The sequence below is a fragment of the Cyprinodon tularosa genome, unplaced genomic scaffold (genome assembly GCF_016077235.1).
Source record: "Cyprinodon tularosa strain WSP-4 unplaced genomic scaffold, ASM1607723v1 ctg531, whole genome shotgun sequence".
In the NCBI taxonomy this organism is placed as follows: Eukaryota; Metazoa; Chordata; class Actinopteri; order Cyprinodontiformes; family Cyprinodontidae; genus Cyprinodon; species Cyprinodon tularosa.
The window spans coordinates 338,499-359,223 of NW_024039265.1; the positions used below are offsets into that span (position 1 = coordinate 338,499).

Below are 20,725 nucleotides of genomic sequence, written 5' to 3' on the forward strand. Positions count from 1 at the left end.
TTTCACTAATTTAAAAGATGCTTAGGTATATTAAATTGTTTCTTTGTGATTCTGAATGATAAAGTTGCCTTACAAAATAATTAAACAAATCCTTCTCTATCTGTTCTCTCAAAGTACGGATTAAAGGATATGACATCAAGTTTTCTTGTTCTTGGTACAATTTTGCAACAAAACCCAGCAGCAAACTGTGAGGTGCAGTGAGGGCATGCAGCATATGGTGAAGTCCTGCTACTCGGCTGCTGAAGCAACCATCAAAGCCCATTGTCTCTGCTTTGTTCAGGCTTCAAAGGGACCACTGGTCAGCCAAGAAACCAATTCAAACACTGCAGTTTGCCAGAGGAGTCTGGGAGACAGGTATTCATCTCTGTGTAGTTTATTGAACGTCCAGCAGAAACGTGTGTGGGAACAAACAAGCTTTTGGCCGTGTGCCGAATCCAAGTTGCTCTGAATGATTTGGTGCATATAGATCCAAGTTCATGCAAAGATGCTTGGAGACAGATTATTGTTATTATCAGATTTAAAACTTTCATCTTTTACTCTTTGAATCTGGGTAGGTTTATTTCTAATAACTGTAGCCCATTGTTTATCATATGTTGTATTATAATGTCCCTTATCTCCTATTTGCTTTGTTTTTATATATTATTACCTTTGCTTGAATTTTCATGCCTCCATTTTCCTGTCAATTTCCTGCTGGTACTATTTTTCATTTGGTAAGCTGCATTTCTCGCTTCTTTATTCTGTTCTAATATATACAGTAATATTATATTCTGGTCATTGATTAAAGCAAGAAAAAAACGTTTTGACATATGGCTTTTAGCAACACTTAAAATCCTATTTAATGAAATGTAGATTCTAATATAAAGTTGTTTTTTAATCCCCTGTACCATGTGCATTGCACCATCATTGCCCGAAAGAAAGGAAATTCTAAATGCAAAAGCAGCAAGAATTGAGTTCATCAGAGCAATATCAGCCTCCCTCTGGCTCTTAAAGTCAGATGAAGCATAACAGGCAAATGCATCATCAAAAAGAAGAGAAAAAAAAACTACCTAAACTGTATAGCAGCCAATAAAGGAGGAATCCTTATCAGATTAGAATATTAAATCAATGTCAGGAAAGTGTGTAAAATTACTGTTTGGTTGCTGACATAAACAGCATCATAGCAGATCCAGGCCTTGAAAACTGGCCAACAATCATAGCAATAAGAGCAGTGATGTTGTGTCAGTGAAGCGCAACTAGCTTCATGCTACTGAGACAAAAGTCATGCCTAACATTTTATTAATTTGTACTTTACTAAAACCAAGCAATTTAACATTTGGAGTCAGGCCGCATTTTGTCCAAGTCATTACTTCGGATGAATCACGAGGCGGATTGATGCGTAATGTGGGGGGGTTGGTGCTGAGCATCCCGAGCGGCGGAGTACCATGTGGTGTGAGCGGAGAGAAAGGAGAGATCAGAGCATGTAGCAGACGACAGAAGAAAACTAAAGAACCAAATAAAATGTCAGATTTTGACTGCAGCAGAAAGTACTTTGTTAAAAATGATCCAGTGCTGATCTAGATAATCATAAAAATAATTATCCTCTGTCATTTTTTAGATGCAAATTTTAAAATCAATACGGCTAATATAATCATCATTAAGTGCAGTGAGACAGTGTTTATCACTGCTGCCCTGAAGCAACAAGGTCCTGAATTGAACCTGGCTAATGGTTTTTCTACATGGAGTTTACATGTTCTCCCCGTGTACTGGTGGGTTCTCTCTGGGTACCTCCCTTAGTCCACAAAACATGACTATCAGGGTAATTGATGAGTCTAAATTGCTCCTAAGCGTGAGTAACTGCTTGCATGGTTTTGCTGTTCTTTGTTGCTCTGCAATAAACTGGCAATTGGTAGAAAATGTATCTATGTTTATTAAATACATTTAGAAATTTAATACACCTTTGATGCTCCGCTGAAAAAAAAAAAAGTTGAGGAATCCACCCCATAAAATGAAATGCTCGTCTTGCTAGAGGTCAATCTACAACTATAAGACACATAAAATTGTTTAACTAGCTTTACATCAGTAAAATCCTCAATGATTTAGATTTAAATAACTGATTGTTTTTGTCAGAATATTGTTTTATTTTTTTAAATACTCTTAAGTTCTTAAACATATCCGTTCAGATGTCAAATCTTTCTGCAATGGTAGCTTGCGAGCACATTTTTCGATACATATAATCAGCTTTTATCAGGTGCATGATGAAGTATTTGGAATCATGCCATTCACTTATTACAGGGAAGGTAATTAAATAAGTGGGCTGCTTTTATTTTAAACTGAAATACCTGTCAATATCATTTAGAATTTGTCTGACAACTTTATTATATACTTTGAACACACAACTTATATAACATGAAAGTCTTTAAAGGTATGAATTATGAACAATATTCAAAGGCTGCTTAATTGTTGTATAACCTATCAGTCTCTCAAAAAGCTGTCTACAGACTGATTCATAAAGTATTACAGTAATTTTTTTCTTTTTCACAAAATAATTCTTTGGCATCCAAAATTTTTTTTTTGAGACTGTTTTATTTTATTCTTTGTAAAATTAGTTATTCTCTTACCAAGGATAAAGGGAATAAAATTACAGCTGCGAATGTTTTTAAGCCTGATTGAATATCTGGATACCTGAATGTCTGACCGACAGGTTTGAGGTTTAACAAGATCCCCTGGTATGAATAATAATGCTTTATTTAATCTGGTGAAGTCACAGTAATGTGTTGAGCTGCTCAATTCAAACAGATCAACAATCTCAGGTTTAAAATTTAAAACACTAACACTGATTAAAGCCAAACTACATAACACATTCTGATCAAGAGGGATGACACTTTGTTTTGCTTTTTTTTTTTAAAGATACTAAACAAGAGATGGTGAAGTACATGTGCATTTTTATTTATTTTTGCATGTGCATAAGTGGGTATTTTGCCAGTGATCTACAAAGATATGGTTTGGTTCTCCTCCATTAAAGTGAGCAGATTGTTTGTTCTACTGGCAATCTAAACAAAGATGAGGTTTTAAGTCATGTAGTTGGAGGTAATAATGACAACAATTATCTAAATATTAACAATGATTATACTTAACATTATTTATGGTGCCCTTCACGTAGATAGCCTATCTCTATCTGGTATGAGGTAAAGTAAGCTCCAGTTAAAGTTCAGTATAAGAAAATAAAAACATGAGAAGTGTTCTTTGTCGGCTGATGACCACTGGTTCCCTTCCCCGATTAAGAATTAGCCAGACAGATTTAAAGTAAATTACAGTATGCTCCAAACAGCTGGATTTATCCCCACCAATTTCTTTCAACAGCTGCTTGCCAAGATATACTAAAAAACAAGGTAGGCCTTTAATAATTGAATGAAACAAGCTGCACTTCATGCAGAGGCTGATAAACATTGAAAGGAGTAAAAAAGTTCATGGCATATCTGGCATGTCTTACTTTTTCAGTCTCGTTTAATTTAATAAATATTCAGACAAGACAGATGTTCTTAATAATAATATTAATAATAATTGAACTTTATTGATCTCACATTGGAGAAATTTACCTCTGCATTTAACCCATCCCATAGGGAAGCAGTGGGCTGCCATTTCGTTGCAATTTAGGGTATGGTTCTTATTTATAAATATAGAAGATGTCCATTGTCAGAAAAAGGTCAGCTAACTTTTTTGCAGACCCCTCACATTCTGGACACAAACAGTTTATACTTCTACTCTAAGGTCCATACTACAGAGTGCCTCTTATAAAAACAGCTGCTATAGAGACAGTTTCTTGCCCCAGGCTGTCACTTTGACAGAGGGCTCAGATACAAGGCTTAATTTGTACAAATATAACCATGTTTTTTTATATATTTATTAAGATTTGTATGCATGTGTATTAACGAAAAAATTTTATATTTTCCTCTCCACTGTCGCTACAAGCATGCTTAGTGTGAGGGATTGCATTCGAGTCAATGAGTCAACGCAATCAACTGGTTTTCCTTAAAAAACTTTAAATCAATTTGACTGTATGATCTGGTGAACTGTAAAGTGCCTTGAGATGATATGTGTTGTGAATTGGCGCAATATAAATAAACAGAATTGAATTGAATTTTTATATTCCTGTTTTCTGAAAATATCTTTCCTAAAAGCAAAATGGAACCAAAGCCAAATACCTTGTTGGTGTAACAAACTTGGCGATTAAAGCTAATCCTGGTCTGAGAAAAGGAAACCGTCATGATTTGCCAAGAATGAAGTCTTTATACCTGTCTGTTAGAGGAGTGATGACCAGCCGTGGCGTGTTGCCCAGATACTCATATGAGTAGAGAAACTGGGCATCGCAGATGTTGGCGAAGCAGTGCCTGTCCCCCTCATCCCAGCGATGTCTCAGCTGAGAGAGCCACACAAAGGCCTGGGAATTCTCCACCTTCAAAGCGAAGAAAAGAAGAGAAAGTTTCCAGAGGCTGCCAAGACTTCAGATGAGCCCAAAATAACCTGCATATTTCCACCCTCTTATTATGTTAATAGCTTGTCTGAATATCTTGAATGCATGCAGTAAAATCCTCTTAAAAGTCCAGCAGTGTACAGCATGTGTGGCCAGATTTACACCCCGGGCTGCTCTCACCTTCTGGTTGATCATCTTTGCCACAACATCTCTGGCGTGGACGTCGATGGTGCAGATGGTCATAACCTTCTGCCTTTCGCCTGGCGTGAGCTGGCCAATCAGCAAGTTGATGAGGGTGTTGAGCTGAGAAACCTGCTTCTTGTAATACTCCTTCAATGAGTTGTCATAGCCTTGCTCAAGACGAGCAAAAGCAATGTTGACTTCAGATGTCCACCAGATCTGGGTGCAGGTTAGAGCAACCTACAGGACGTAGAGAGGAACCATAGAGTTAAGACTATTACACAGATTAAGGTAGATTTGTGTAAATATATATCCATGTGCTGGGGTTTATACTGCCTTAAAGTCTGGAGCTTATGATTCTTTAATTATAATAATGAAAACTCTGACATCCCTATATTTTGTGTAAACAAATAAAAAAAGGCATTATTGTTGCTTTAAGCACAAAAAACTGTAATATCTGGAATGAAATGTAAGCTAATGTTGTATTTGTAAATTAATGAATCTATTGTAGCGCTCCCCTCAGTAACCATAGAGATGAGGACAGGGCTTAACCAGGTTACACTATGAATCTTTTTCATGGCATTCTGGCTTTTATCAGAGTAATGACAAACCTGTTTAAACATCTTTGTAATGAGGTATCATGATTCCTTTATCATCAGGGTTTAAAACCCTGATTTCTCTTTTGCATGTAAGGGGTCATATAAATAGGAAAGTTGCACATTTTATGTAAAGCTATGTGATAGAGCATAATAGAAATGGTCAGATCTATGCAGGTGCTGAAAGTGAAGCTAACCTTTAGTGAATGAAAACAGTTAACAGTATCAGGAGAGTGTGAGCAGGTTTATAAAACCAGTTTGTTGCTAAAGGAAGGTGGATGGAAATAAAATAGCAGTAACATTGTAGAACTATCTATTGCTGCCAATAAAATTAGGAAGCATTAAATAAAACAGTTCCAATCTACTTGAGCTGCTGTTTTCTGCAGAGTGATTATTCTCACAATAAAACAGTTAAATGGTAAATGGCCTGTACTTATATAGCGCTTTTTCAAGTCGAGAGACTTGACCAAAGCGCTTTACACTACATTCAGTCATTCACCCATTCACACACACACTGACAAACTACATTGGAGCCACAGCTGCCCTGGGGCTCACTGACAGGAGCAAGGCTGCCGTACAACGGTGCCACCGGGCCCTCTGACCACCATCAGTAGACAATGCAGGTGAAGTGAGCCCGAGGACACAAAAAAACTGAAAGCCTGAGCCTCAACCCTTTGATTTCAGAGCAAACTCTTACATCCGACTCCACTGTCACCCCAGAAGTCATCAGCGAAAGCACCACAAGATTGCAAGACCAGAAAACTCCATTCCATGGTGTCAAGAGGTGGAGGTGAGTTTTTGCTGATTTAATGTAGATCCATAAGCAACAGAAAAAAAAAAAAAACAGGAGACATCAGGGAAAACACACATGAAGAGCAAGGAGCAACAAGGAACCTGCACAAGTTCAGTATAAATAGGAGACTGAACAAAGACTGGGCTAAAGAGCTGACGAGGAGCAGGTGTGGATGGAAGCATCTAGAAGGAAGTAAGAGGAAGGAGACTGAAACAAATGGGAAACAGAGGGTAAACAAGAAATACATAAAAACTCAAATATAACCAGAAAACAACTAGAAAGACATAAAATGGAAATGAAACCAATGAGAACTCAAAAAGAAAACCTAAACAGAACCAAAATCACGACACATGGAAGATCAGATCAGAGACATTTAAAATACTCAAGAGCTCCATCTCAGGTTCTGTTGACCTCAGTTAATATATTTATTCAAAGCTTAAAACAGACCAGACTGTTTAAACTGACTGATGTATAAAAACAGACTTTCCTTTCCCTGTGACTCTAACAAAACTTCTGTGTCAGTAAAGTTTTGTGTTCTCTAATGGCTGATTTCATGTCCTCAGGAATAAATCTGTCCGGCTAGGGGGAAATGTAAGACTACAGGGATTAAAACAAATTAATTGCATCTAAAATGAACACTGTTGAGCCTAATGAGTTCATGGGGATTGAAGAACAGATTGTTTGAATGTAAAAAAGAAAATGTAATTGCAAATCCTCATTGAGTTATAACCACACATGGGCTGATAAATGTATCTAAATGTTTCACCAGAGAATAAACTACTTACTCTTCGAAAAGTGCTGATGGGGGAGAGACATCCAAAACATTTTTACTCTTTTTGCTGAAAATTTTGTTGTTTTTTTCTTGCTGTTGTTTATTTTATTGTTTATTTCAATCATATTAAGGGCAATGGGGGTAAAAAATTGTTTATTGTTGCAAAAAGCTGCAAATTGCTCCCAAATAGATAGATTAAATAAAGTGGATCTATTGTTTAGGAAGGCATAGTTGCAATGTCAATTGAATATGTCTGTAGGTACATTGACGTGCGCAACATTTCTTCGATCTGTTCTAAACCTTGGTTGATCTGGAATTCAAAATCTCTTTTTCCATGAACACTAAACACCATCTAAAATATGCAGGGCAGTGATACTTGATGAACAGGATGGAGAACCACTGGTTCAGAGTGTTTCTTATGTTGAGGTTAAACCAGTGCCCCTGTGTTCTCCTAGTTGAACATAGTTCATGCATCAGTTGTCATGCAGAACTGGTTTGCAGGATCACCCCAGACAAACACCTGGGGCTAGGCTTGTCTAAGGCAAGATTCAGAGGCTTTAATCCAGGTTTTCTTAACCCCAGTCCTTCGGGTCCGTTGTACAACATGTTTTAGGTATTTCCCTGTCTCCCCACACCTGATCTGAATGAAAAGGTGATCTTTGAAGGCATTTGAAGGCTGCTAAGGAGTGATGCAAACATCTGAATCAGGTGCACATGAGTAGAGAACATCTGAGACATGAAGGACAGAGGACCCTGAGGGTCGGGGTTGAAAACCCTGTTTTGGACCTTATTGCTTATATTCAGAGCAAAGCACATGTCCCAAGGATGCCTATACTGTGAAAACTATTATCCATTTCTTTTATTATTATTTCCTGCACTGATTTACAAGGTCACATTCCTAATACCCATTTATGTAACTCAAGTTTTGTATAAACTGTTCTCAGGCTAAAGACCCAACAGTACAACATGATTGCACATAGCATTATGAATATGTCTGCTGTTGCTTATAGATATTGTCCTTGCTCGTGCTTTTTAAGAGACTGGGGGAAAGATTCATCTTCCAGCAGAATAAACTTGAACATTCAGACTAACTTTAAGTGTAATGCTGAATTGAATGTGGTAAACAGTAGAAATAGTTATTGGGGCTACTATAGTGTACATATGAACCTGTTTACCTGAGCTGGATAGTCAAACAACCATTGCTCTCTGGGTTTGTCCTCATAAGCCGACACTGCCTCAGCCATTTCATGGCGAACAGTGGAGCGCATGGTGTCTAGCACACGGTTCAGCCACATCTCCACCTTAAACAGAACACAAAAACAAATCGGTGCAAATCATGCTTTTTACATGAACACAAATGGACTTTTTTTTGTCTGTGGTCCCTAATGAGGTCATTTATAAGCATTCAAGTAGAAATAGAGTCAGACAGATATCAAAGGAAGTAATGGAAAATTAATGGACTTGTGTTTTTATATGAAAAACCCTGGGGGCAAAGACAGAATCGGTTTCATTTGTCTGCTTTATTACGTAAATGGATATCTGTCTCTGATATCTGTATATTTAATCTGTTCTTTTCATTAGAGGAGATGGCAGGTAAGTTAATTTTCCTGTCTAATACATTTATCCTTCACAGCATTTATGTCAAATCATCAGCCTAATGAAGACAGACGATAACTGTGAGCATTTAGAAAATATAGTACCATCATTCTAGCAGCATGAATAAAGGAGAGCAGGACCATTTTACCTGTCCAGAGCAGTCGCAGGTCTGATTAAAAGGGACATACTCGTCTTCTTTGCTGTACATGCCCAAAGCAGTCTTAGAAGGATTTCCCTCTTCATCGGCTTCAAACTGCATCTTAGCCATGTTGTCAAACAGCTTAGATAGATGCTTCTGGACCTGAGCAAACACACAACCACAATAAACTCCAGCTTGATTTACACCCGACTTACACTGTTTCTTTTTCTTTGCAGCCTCATGTATAAATTCATGGGTTCAGTGAAGGTAACAGAAGGGCACAGCTCGTATTCAGCTCCATGCCTGCTTAGTTACTCTAACAGATAACTATAACCACATTTTTAACCACTGAAAAAAATACCTAACATATTATCCAGATGTAGATGGTGACAGTTATTTGCACACCTGTAAACAACATTGCCCCTCTGTGGACACTAAAGGTATTACACACAAAAAACACCAACATTTAAAAGAAAAAGTGCAAAAAGGCAAATGTGAGTTAAAAAAAAAGTCCAAAAATACAAAAAGTCTTTTTGACTAACAACCTGATGGGGGTTTGTCCCATTAGAGAGGATGTCCAACAAATCAGCTGAAGAAATAAAGTAGAATCTTGGAAAGGCAAGACGCTTGGTGTCCAGGTACTCTGCCAGAGCTTTTTCACATATAGAGAGCCTAAATAAATAAATAAATAAATAAATGGTAATTAAACAGTTAATGTTTATGTGTAAGGAGTATAAATGCCAAACAGGAACACATTTTTTAAGGATTTATAGCTCTCTAACCTTCTCTGAATGTCGTCCAGTTTACCAAACAGACCCGGCTTATTGGTGGCCTCCACCACATTAGGCGTCTGATGCATGGAGTTTGCCAGCTCTTTGAAATCAGCATCAATCCCAATGAAGCGCCTGGAGTCCTGCAATAGATTTCACCAGAGAACAAGGCAGAAGGATTTAGGGGCCCCAACAAAGAAAAAGGAACCTTAGAAGTAAACATCTGGGCTGGAACAGTCTCAGCACAGGTGGTAGCAAAGGAAGTTGTGGAATCTGAGCTCCTAATCCAAGAGGAAAGAGAAACTATTGAGAGCTGATTTAAAGCATATTGTGACGGTAAAAGTTGTAAGCTTATACTTTCATACTCAGGAGCTTAAAAAGCTGTACAGTGACCTTGCTTAAGTGTGATCTCTGTCTGTATATTGCTTCTCTGAGGTGTATTTCTTGTAAATGTTGCCCCTAATTATCTTGAAACTGTCTTAATCTTAAATTTGGCATTTCTTGGCATACTAACACATCTATATGTTTTGTTTTGATGTAATCTAATTCAAAATCTATTTTGGCCTACTGTCCTGCTGACATGTCTCAAGTCTTGCACATTAATGTCCTTTATTGACCTCCATATTCCAGTCAATTCTGATTTTCATCACATCATACAGTAAATATGCTACATTTTGTATTGTTTCATCATAACCTGTTAAAATAAATAGCAGCATGATGTCCCAAAAAGTACACTAAACAGATATGTGTCAATATAAAGCACTCATTTTATAAAAAATTTTGACATGTAATTCAATAATGCATTTTTTTAATTATTAATTTTCACTAGGTTTGCAGATTATGATTACTTTTGTGAGGTGCTCAATACAAAACATACAGAGTGTTACATCTCTCCAAACGTTCTGTGATATTCAGTTTTACCTCAGGCAGCTGAGAACGGATGTCCTCAGAGCCGATGAAGATGCCCTCTAGGTGCATCCAGGTCCGCTGCACCTCAAACCAGATGGAGAGGACAGAGTCTGCCACAGAAAGCCTGCTCTGCCATGAGGACACCTCATCCAGGAAGTATGCGATGTACTTCGATGACATGATGTTCTGAAGCTGAACTTGGTTATCTTCCAGGGTTTCGATTAGCTCCACATCTATACGGATGAGAGGCACCTGGGTCCTGTGGTGGGGCTCATACTGGAACTGCATACCTGGAAGATGTGGAAATCACTTTCGGTATAAGATGATGATTCAACAATCGCTGTTGTACTAAACTAGAGTAGCTGCTACGTCTACCTGTCCATGTGGAGTTGAGCTCAGAGAGGACTTTCTCCATTCCCATTTCTTTCACAGCCTTGTCCACAATTTCTCTGACTTTGTCCTCAAAGCAGTGCAGGTTGAGCCGCAACAGGTCAGCCAACGTTGTTCTCTGCTCACAGCATGGATAATGTGATGTTAGCACAGCCGATACTTACAGCGCCTCATAAAAATACATCTACACCTTTAACTGTTTTGCATTTTGTCCCATCTTGACCTTATATTTTAGTTGGACCCAATGGCACAGCAACGTAAAGTAAAGCATGGTTGTAAAATTGTCAAAGAAAACAACAGTTTTTAATCTATTCACATGCATTACACCTAAAAAGTGTGGAGTACATTTGAATTTTAATTCCATGAGTTTATAGTGTAAATTATCTATCACTGCATTTACGGGAACAGGTATTTTCCAGGTATTCCTCCAACAGTTTCCCACTTAGATTCAGCAGTTTCCCCCCCCATTCTTCTTTACTAAATACCCTAAAGTTATTCAGATTGGATAAAGAGAACAGTCTGTAGAAGTGAATTTTCAACTCAAAGCAAGAGTGTTTTTTGATCTAGACCATTCTGTTGATGGTCTGGCTGTTTAGGGTAATTTTCCTGTTGAGGTCTGCATCCAACACAGTCTCACTTTTTTCCCCAGCATTATCCCGTAGTTAGTTCTCTTAGTATTCTACTGATCTCTGACCAACTTCCCAATGACTCCTGAAAATAAGCATTCCTAGCATGATGCTTCCACTGCCAAGTTTTACTGTATGAATGGTGTGTTTAAGATGAACTGAAGCCTGAGTTGTTTAATAAATGAAACCTTTCAGTTCCTCAAAATCTCTGTCTTCTGTGATTTCTGGTATTATTGATGCGAACATAATTTTTCGATGACTGCAAAAACTGGTCTTAAAATAAGTAAATATTTTCTGAAGTTTATTTTTCCCTTCTTTTGAGACAGATAAGATCATCTAAATTACAATGAATGTGTTATCCCGAAACAGAAGATAATTTGATTTGTGCACTTGAAATAAGTTTATCAGTTTTTTTTTTTACTCTTACTTAAATCATAAATTTTCATATTTCATTTGCACATTGTTTATCTCCCTAAAACAAGAGAAAATATACTTATTTCAGGGGGAAAAAAGCTTGTACATATTGTCCTTGTTATTGGACCAGGCGCTAGTCATTCAGACAATGATTTATTTCATTAATTCAATCAAAACAGTGAAACTTGTAGATCATATTTATTTATTTAAAAACCGAATGGTATATTTCCAGTGTTTATTTCTTTTCTAATGAAACCTCAAATTCAACACCTCAAGAAACTACAATATTACTTAAAATCAAGACAAAAAGGATTTCAAGCAATCATGGCCAACTGAGAAGTATGAACAGCAAAAGTATGAGCCTGTTTAGCACTTAAGGCTGATTTATACTTCGAAACTAGGCTGTCTGCGTAGGTGTCGCAGGTGAATGCAGAGGCGTCCCCGTCCCTTACGCAGACACTCTGCTGCACCTCTCCTAAATTGTAGGTGATCACAGACAGAAGGCCTCTGATTGGTCAAATCTACACCCGCTCTACACTATGCATATTTCCTGTTTGGTATCTTACCGGCTTGTTGTGTTTTTGTATGACCGCCATTGTGGAAAACGCCTCGTGAAGATGGACCAGCTAGAAGAGCGAGGTGCGTGAGAACACTGGGACCCATTTTCCACCTGGATCCCCGCTCTTTTTTTGTCTTCATGTTCCTCCGTTGTCGCACAAACTTGCCTCCCCTTCCTCACCGTCTCGGCCGTATCATGACCCACAGCTAGTTTCTGATTGCCCCTCTTGCATTGTGGAATAACATAGCAAAGACCACGCTTCAATATTGGATATAAATCAAAAATGTCTGCGTCATACCTGCGATATGCTCACTGCTACAGAATTATTACCAGACTTTTAATAGTCAGTTGGGGATCTGCAGCAATGCTGTGGCATGGAGTTGATTAGTATGGCACTACTCAGGTGTTATTGGAACCCAGGTTGCTCTGATAGTAGCCTTTAGCACTTCATTGTTAGGTCTGGCATATTGCATCTTCCTCTTTACAATACTCTATAGATTTTTAATTGTGTTAAGGTCAGGTAAGGTCCTTAAACTGGACAGTGGTAATTTTGGCACTGTGTGTAGGTGTCAAGTCCTGTTGCTAAATATAATTGGCATCTCCATAGAGTTGGTCAACAGCAAGAAGCATGAAGTGCTCAAAAACTCTCTTGTAGATAGCAGCTTTGATCTTGGACCTCAGAAAAAACAGTGAATCAACACCAGCAGCGGAAAATTTACCTTGGACTGCCTCTCCTCTTTTCCTCCAGAATCTCTTCATTTTCTACGGAAGCCGAGAGTGGTCGTGTCCCTCTTATACTAATTCACGGTAGTTTTCTCGAGAAAACTAGTTCATTTTCTCATTATCTAAAGATAACGGAAGCCGTTTTCTTGTGATAATTAGATGACTGGCGTGTGTTAAAATTGATCACATCCCTAAATACCAAAACATCGGTAGAGGATTTATAGGTATAAATCATGGCAGCCTATGTATAATTCTAGAAATAATCCTTTGTTTAACTTTTTAGGTAATGAGACAAGATTCTTCAATGGTGAATTTTGGGTTTTGTGTCATGATAGCTGATAGTTCATCTTAATTGTTCATGTCATTCACTTGCTTAGCTCCGCCCGGTTCCTCATCACTCCTCATTCTATCCACCTGTGTTTTTGCTTTATATTCGGCTCGGTCAAGCTATCGGGGCCAGATCATTGTTTGTTTGCTTTCTGTATGTACCCTGTTTGATGTCTTTAGGTTTTGTTTTGTTAGTTTGATTTATTGTAAGGTTCATGTCCCTGTTTCAGCAAGGAGATTATTCTCGAGCCTTTGTCTATTCCCTAACCACTGGTGAGAGCATTTTAGTGTTTCCTGGTGATTCTGATTTCCTGATTCTGTTCCCTCAAACCCACTGATCCTATCTGTCCCAGTACGGTCTGTTTGCCTGAACTACCTTTGGACTCCTGCTGGATTCTGCCTGTCAACATCTGTGTGTTCCTGTCTGAACAGGTTGCTTGTAACATGGAACTTTGAACCTGTCTTCATGCTCTGTGGGTTCCTGGAACCCAGTTATGTCCGTTCCTGTTTGGTTCAGAACCCCTGACCGGACTGCGGACTACTAGGTTCCAGTACTACTCCAATCTGATCTGAATCTCTGTCCTGGATCGAAGTCATGCCTGTTCACGGGGCTGCAGCATCGAGGGGATACTCTGGGCGGCTCAGAGCCGCATCTCATTGGCAGTGCATCGGCTTATCCTGCCTATTATTTAGAGTATGGACTGAATTGTTTAACCAGGTAAGTGACTCACTTGGACAATCATCTCCTGTCAGATGATCGTGGTCACTTACCTGTGTTTCTCCCTCCAGAGTGTCAGTGATTTGATGCCCCGCCCCCCTCTTGCAGCTGCTGCTGTCCGCAGTTCCACAACTCCGTGCTTCTGTTCTGTTTGAGTCGGTTTTGTTTAAATAAACGTTTTAAACTTTCCTACTGACTGTCTCACCTTGAATACTGGGTCCATCTGTCCCGTTTTATGACATTTTCATTGGTTGTAAGAAATAATCCAAATATATATATATAAAAAAGTCTTGCAATATTTCAGTCTGTGTGAAGTAAAATAATAGAGTATATAAGTTTTTCTTTTTTAATGGAATTAATGAAATAAATGAACTTTTTAATAACATTCTGATTACATGACTGACTATTTACTGACAGAAATTGGTTTTCCCAGATATTTAGCGCCGCATTGGGATTCAATTATTGTTACTTTTCATTTGCAGAAAGACGCTTGTGGGTTTGAAACTTAGGATGGTGTCTTTCTGTATGACGTTTGCGTGTTCTCCCCATGTATGAACGGGTTCTTTCCTGCTTCCATCCCCAAACTAAAGACACACATGTTAAGTTCTGTAAATGGATCCTCCTCATTGCCTTCAGGTTTTTGTGTGTTTGTGCATTATTTTATTTGCCCCGTGTGTTTCTGTTACTCTGTGATAGAAAAACGACAATCTAGGATTACAAAACCTTTTGCCCAATGACTGCTCAAGATAGGCTCCACCATGTGACTCTTTTTGGATGAGTGTGTATACACAACTAATGCATGTGTACTTTATCACTGAAATTTATGGTGGAACCATTAAAAAAAGACTAAAAGTTTTGATATTTAATGAATATGTACCAGAAGGCACTGCAGAATACGGAAATAGTTCAGTAGTAGTTTGTTTTTGTTCCTTCTGGGATTTTAATCTGGTCATATTAACATAAATGCAGATAATAGTGAGCTGTGCAGAAGGCTGACAACCAGCTGATATCTAGGACTTAGCAGCTTGAGGTTCAAAGACTACCAGCAACAAAGAGAAACAATTAATTTCCAAACATGATTAGCTTGAAGTGTTCAGAGCTCTATCGGAACAGAGTGATAACACAACTCTACTGCTTGCTCTCATTATGCTAGACAACTGCTGACTAAACATTGGGAAAACGCTGGCTTAAGCACAACAGGAAAAAAAACCCCAAAGACTTTCTTCATTGATTTTTCAGTTACATTATGCATAGCTGTGTTTATCTCTACTGAAAACAGCATCAAGTATAAATACCCAGAGATGGAGAATATAAAACAAGTGTTAACCAGCAGCTCCCTGTTTGTTAATAGTGCTTGTCAATACAAAACAAAACAGATGTTCATGAAAGTTCTGTTTTACAAAAGCTATATTTAGAAAGCTGTCGTAATTTCAGGCGATTTGATTTGTTTGTTTGAAAATAAAAATGTTACAAATTGACCTGAAATTTAAAGCAGATGGTTTAAATACACTGCATGCTGAAAACAAAATGCCGCCTTTAATCAACACTGATATTAAATTGGATTAAATAGTTCATGATTTCTGTCAATTAGGACTAGGAGTAGAAATGTTCAGGCATCATTACCTTAGAGGGAAGAAACAAGTTTTGTGTTTCAAGTTAAAATATAATCTAAAAAACAAAACCTGTAGCAACCCAAGGAAAAAAGTCAAAGATGTACATAACATCTTGTGTTGGTAAAAGGTATTGCCGTCCATAGAGAAACAAGAACTGTAACAAAATCGTCTGAAAGCTCGCTTAGTAAATAGCAATACTTTCTTTTTAAATCTTAAACTCCAGATTACAGATTACAAATGCAGTCTGAGATAAGGATTAGAGTTTTGAAGATACTGGATGTTTCCGAACGTCTAGTTGATGAAAAAGTAGTGGACTCGAAATTTCCTACAAAAAAAAAAGTACTGATCATCCATGGTCGCTAGACAAGCAGGAATATCCCGGAATGCATTATGAGAGCTCTTCTCGCAAAGCATTATGGGAGGGGTCTTCGATGTTTTCCAGGACAAGGATGATGGCGAGATGGAGCGGGGACCCCTAATTATATATATTGTATGATATTGTGTTATGTCAAACTGGTCCTATAGTCACTCTGCTACAGATGGAGTATTGTAACGAAAGTAATTTCGCCCTGGCATGATTCTGATTCCTGGTTGATGGGACAGGTGTGAATAAAGCGGTGCCCAGCTTGAAAGAGCTCCTGTTTGTCGCTGAATGTGTGCATTGATGCCTGAAAGACATCTTCTACCTCCATTTATCTGTTTACTACAGTGTGTTGAATTCATGTTAATGTGTATTTAAAGACACAATTAGTGGAAAAAATTGCGGTGGGGAATATAAAAAAAGAAAAAAATCTAATCAACCAAAACTTTTGCGACCCCAATGCAGTACCTCTGTGGACCTCCTAGGGGTCGCGGACCCCTGCTGAAGACTTCCATGGGATTTGTTGTCAAAGTTGCCCGACACATAACATAGACGGCGCAGGCACCGTGCAGGGAGGCAGAGTTATGTGACCAACGGGGAGTGAAAGTAGTGATCATCTGTCCTAACAGTCAGTTAACCGAGTTCACTATAAAGTCCACTATATAGTCCCCACTCTATATAGTGATGGAGGGATTCAGGGGTTAGGGCGGATGTTGAGACACAGTGACTGTATTTTCTTGGTCTCATGATGACAAAAACTGTATCATTTGGCAAAAATGATGATCAAGCATTTGGAGGATAAAGGGGAAAACTTGCCAGCACGATACGCTAAAAGGAAATTAAGTGATTTAAAGGGATTCAAACTTTGGTTTAAGCCAAATTGAAACTGAGTTTAAGCAGCTGATTAAATTAGTGGGTTAAAGACAACAAAGTCGAAGTTTATCACAAAGTTCACAAATGTTAATATTCTGGTATTTTTTTAAATACTTCCTCACTAGATTAAAACAGAAAATGGTTATGTCTGATAATATAGTAGACGTTGAGAAAAATACTAGTCTTTTTATGTGTTTACAAGTAAGAGTCTGACATGAACTTGAATAACGATGATAGAATGTTCATTTTTGACTAGAGATATATTTGTTTGAATGTTTAAATGCAGACCTGATCCAATGTGAAGTGAACTCCGGTAGCTGCCATCAGCTGATCCCAGTGTCGTGTTCGTATCGCAGGATTTTGAAGTTCTGCCACTGCTCGCAGTGAGGTGAGGATGTTCTTCACCGTGCTGTCCAGACCTGTGAAGGCATCCCAGGATCTTACCTACACAAGACAAAGACAATGATCATGAACAAGGAAGTTTTTGTGTCTCTAAACAATAATCTCTTTAGTGAAAAGAACTTTAACTATGACCTGTTGTGTAGATAATGACCTAAGATGAGTTTCTCACCTCTTTATTGAGCCCTCGTATGTCTTTTGAGAAGTGCTTGCATTCCACCTCCATGTCCTCCACATTGATCTCTCTCCAGGGAGTCATCCTCCATGCTGATATGCTGGATTCCACCACTGTGATCATATCCCACAGCTCCTTCAACAGGCCCACCTCATGCCTGTGAGAAAACGTGAACAAGGTGAACAACAAGCCACTGGCATGTCTGCAATGAAGCTTTGTTAGTTAGAAGCTTGGCTTTGCTTAAAGCTTTTTCCTTCATCTAATGTCCTTCTATACCTGCATTGTCTGAGCTGTTTGTACTCTGATATGGTGACTTCAAACAGGCTAGCAGAGTCCATCAGAGAGGCCATGGTTCTCTCATGTCCCTGGATCTTCTGGTGGAACTCATCTAACGTCTGGTATGGCCTCGGGCTGTCAAACCTGAGAAAAAGCATCAGCACACACATGCATCCATCAAAATCCACACATTGGCACATATTCTCCATTAAGCTGATTGTGTTTGGCTAATGACAGACTGCATGACTGCCAAACCTGATTTGGCTGCAGGAGTAACCACTCCATGGTCTGCAGCACTGAAGCCTTTCTGCAACAATTACCAGTGACTTCCATGACATTAATGGGAAGATAATCACCAGGTATTTAATAGACCAATTACACACATAACTAATCTGACAATTAGAAGTCATGACAAAGAATTGCTTCCTATGAATGAATTAGCATCATGTTAAGATTCAATTAACTTTGTCGGATAAAAGAACCTCAAGATAACATTGCTGCATCTAATGAGGAGGCAAGCTCATCGACACTTATAGAGCTTCTCAGATAAAGTGAAACAATATGTGTTGCCTGATGTCTTGATAGTTTCAGATGGTGGTTAACATTTCAGTTGTGTATATTTTAACACATTTCTGACATGTTTACTGTTGGTAAGAGGGCTTTATGGACGAAAATTAACACTTATGTATCGTCTTGTGATTTTCTTTTCAACAGTTCTGCTGTAGGTACCAGATCTGCTCGGGACCCTGCCCTTTCTTATGATGTCATCATATGGCAACTCAACTCAAACTGTATTGCATTTCTTAAGAAGAATCTTTTTACCTATATTTGCTATTATTTTACATTTCTTTGGTGACTGACAGTATCCGAAAGTAGAAAACAATCACTGTCAGTCTTGAACTGCATTCTAAGACTGAGCTATGCCTTTTAACAAGGTGACAAAAAAAAAGTCTCAGCTTATTTTTATTAAGAGCTGAAGACAGGGGAGGACAAATGGGACAACTTTAAAAAAAGGACTTTTGTAGAGATTTTTGTCAAATACAACACTTATTCTACTTGTAGAAAACTAATGGTTGTGTTAAACATAAAGTAAAAAGAAGTGCAGCATAATATGGCTAACTGATAAGCTAAAAGAGGCTAACCTGTTAGCTACAGAGCACTACCCAGCTCTCCCCCTTTATGTCATGGAGTTACTTTGTTCATCATAAACACATGTTTTTCATTTTTGATTTCTATCAGGTAAAATTTCATCATTAGATGAAGTTTTGTCATCAATAATTAGACACGCTAAGGCTACAGATGCTCCAGACTTGGCACAAGGGCACTGCGTTATGTCAATATCATTGTCTGGGCAACCACAACGTTTTACTTCACATGGCAACGTTCAGCCAGTCTGCTGGTGAAGTTTTTCATTCATCCAGGTCATAGTCATTCCAAAAAAGTTACAAAACAATCCACTGGACTTTTTTTCTTTTTTCAAAAAAGACACTTAAGTTCCCATCCAGGAAGCTTTTTTAATTCAAAATGTCTGAATTAGCATTGAGTTCCAAGCTTTAGAGAGTAGCCCAATAAAGCCTTGTTATGGCTTTACATGTTCTCTAAGCTTACAAAGAGAAGCTGGAGCTGAAATGATATGGACCCGATCAGCCAAAAATCTAAATAAATCAGCAGTCCAAAGACAGATTCAGACGGTACACTCTGTCTTTTTCCAGGACCTGGTTTAGCTACAAGGCTTGGCTAACTGCAAGCAGCAAGGCTAAGGCTATTTTCCCTGCCTCCCTTTTAAAACGACAGGATCTGAGCCAGCATGGATAAAGAAATGACTGATTTAAAGCACTTTTAAGAAATAGCAAAGAAGAATGAACAATATCAGGTTCACATGGAAAATAATATAATATAGTGTACTTTTTCTAGATGTTTGTTAGTTTGCATAGTTGCTCTTAAACACATTCTCAGAAAATAAATAGCTTTTATATATTAAAAAAACATAAAGCTGACTAATAGCTTATCCATTATTAAACTGGTACATAATTTTTTAGGTTTGTGACACAATATTGGATCATGCAAGACACAGATTAATATTAACAAGGCCTCAGAAGGGCAAGGTACAAAAAGTAAACCTGTACATGAAATTATGTTTTGTTTTTATAAATTGTTGTTATAATGTTTTTTTGTTGTAGGCATTCAAATAAATATACCGGTGTGATAAATAAGTATACGTTTGATTGGTTTTTGGTCTTGTTTGAATTTATAGTCCCTCCTGGAGAAAACTCCACCAGCTGCCACCACTGGTGAGACTAACAGGCATCCCCAACCTCTGTCCTCGAGGCCTGCTGTTCTGCAGGTTTTAGAGGTTTCCCTGCTTTAACACAGCTGATTATAATGATTGCAGTAGACCAAAAGCCTGTTAATCAGCTTTCAATTAAAATCAGCTGTGCTGGAGCAAGGAAACCTCTAGCAATGGGTGCTGGAGGTGAAGCCTAGAAATGTAGTTATCTGTTCAGATTCAATGTCTTGCCTGACTAGTTTTAAAAGTAGAAAATCTGAAAGCCGTCAAGATCTTTTAGATGAGGTCAGTTATTTAATGTATGGTATAAGGCAACAAAATATAAGTATTCAATTCACATGGGTTCCAGCACACAAAGGAATTTTAGGTAATGAAAAAGTAGATAAGTTAGCTAAAGAAGCAGTTAAGGTAGGAGAAATTGAATATGATGTCCCGCTAAGTAGAACAGAAATAAAAGTAATTATTAAAGATAAAATAAATAAGGTATGGCAGAAGAGATTGAATTTAGAAGAAAAAGGAAGACATTTATATAAAATACATAAAGATATTAGCATAAGATATACTGTAACAGTATAATGAGTAGAAGAGAGGAAATATGGATAAACAGGTTAAGGATTGGGCATACTAGTTTAAATGCAGGTCTAAAAATAATAGGGAAACATCCAACGGGTAATTGTTATTATTGTGGAGAAATCGAAGGAGTAGAACATGTGTTGATCTATTGTAGCAAATATATAAAAGAGAGGAAAGAACTGGAAAGGGTAATGGGGAGTTCAGTA

The 20,725-nt window shown here is 38.0% G+C and overlaps 1 protein-coding gene across 1 annotated transcript in view; it reads right to left on the reverse strand.

Moving 5' to 3' along the window:
• Positions 1–20,725, reverse strand: part of LOC119796023 (dynein heavy chain 9, axonemal-like) — a 236,756-nt gene that overhangs the window by 174,901 nt on the left and 41,130 nt on the right. Inside the window, exons 22-32 of the mRNA XM_038304321.1 lie at positions 17,660–17,803; positions 17,381–17,540; positions 17,098–17,253; positions 10,581–10,713; positions 10,218–10,495; positions 9,309–9,439; positions 9,072–9,198; positions 8,536–8,688; positions 7,967–8,092; positions 4,631–4,870; positions 4,272–4,432 (exon numbers count right to left, since the gene is read on the reverse strand). Coding sequence (XP_038160249.1) covers positions 4,272–4,432; positions 4,631–4,870; positions 7,967–8,092; positions 8,536–8,688; positions 9,072–9,198; positions 9,309–9,439; positions 10,218–10,495; positions 10,581–10,713; positions 17,098–17,253; positions 17,381–17,540; positions 17,660–17,803 — 1,809 coding nt within the window. The remainder of the gene's footprint in view (positions 1–4,271; positions 4,433–4,630; positions 4,871–7,966; positions 8,093–8,535; positions 8,689–9,071; positions 9,199–9,308; positions 9,440–10,217; positions 10,496–10,580; positions 10,714–17,097; positions 17,254–17,380; positions 17,541–17,659; positions 17,804–20,725) is intronic.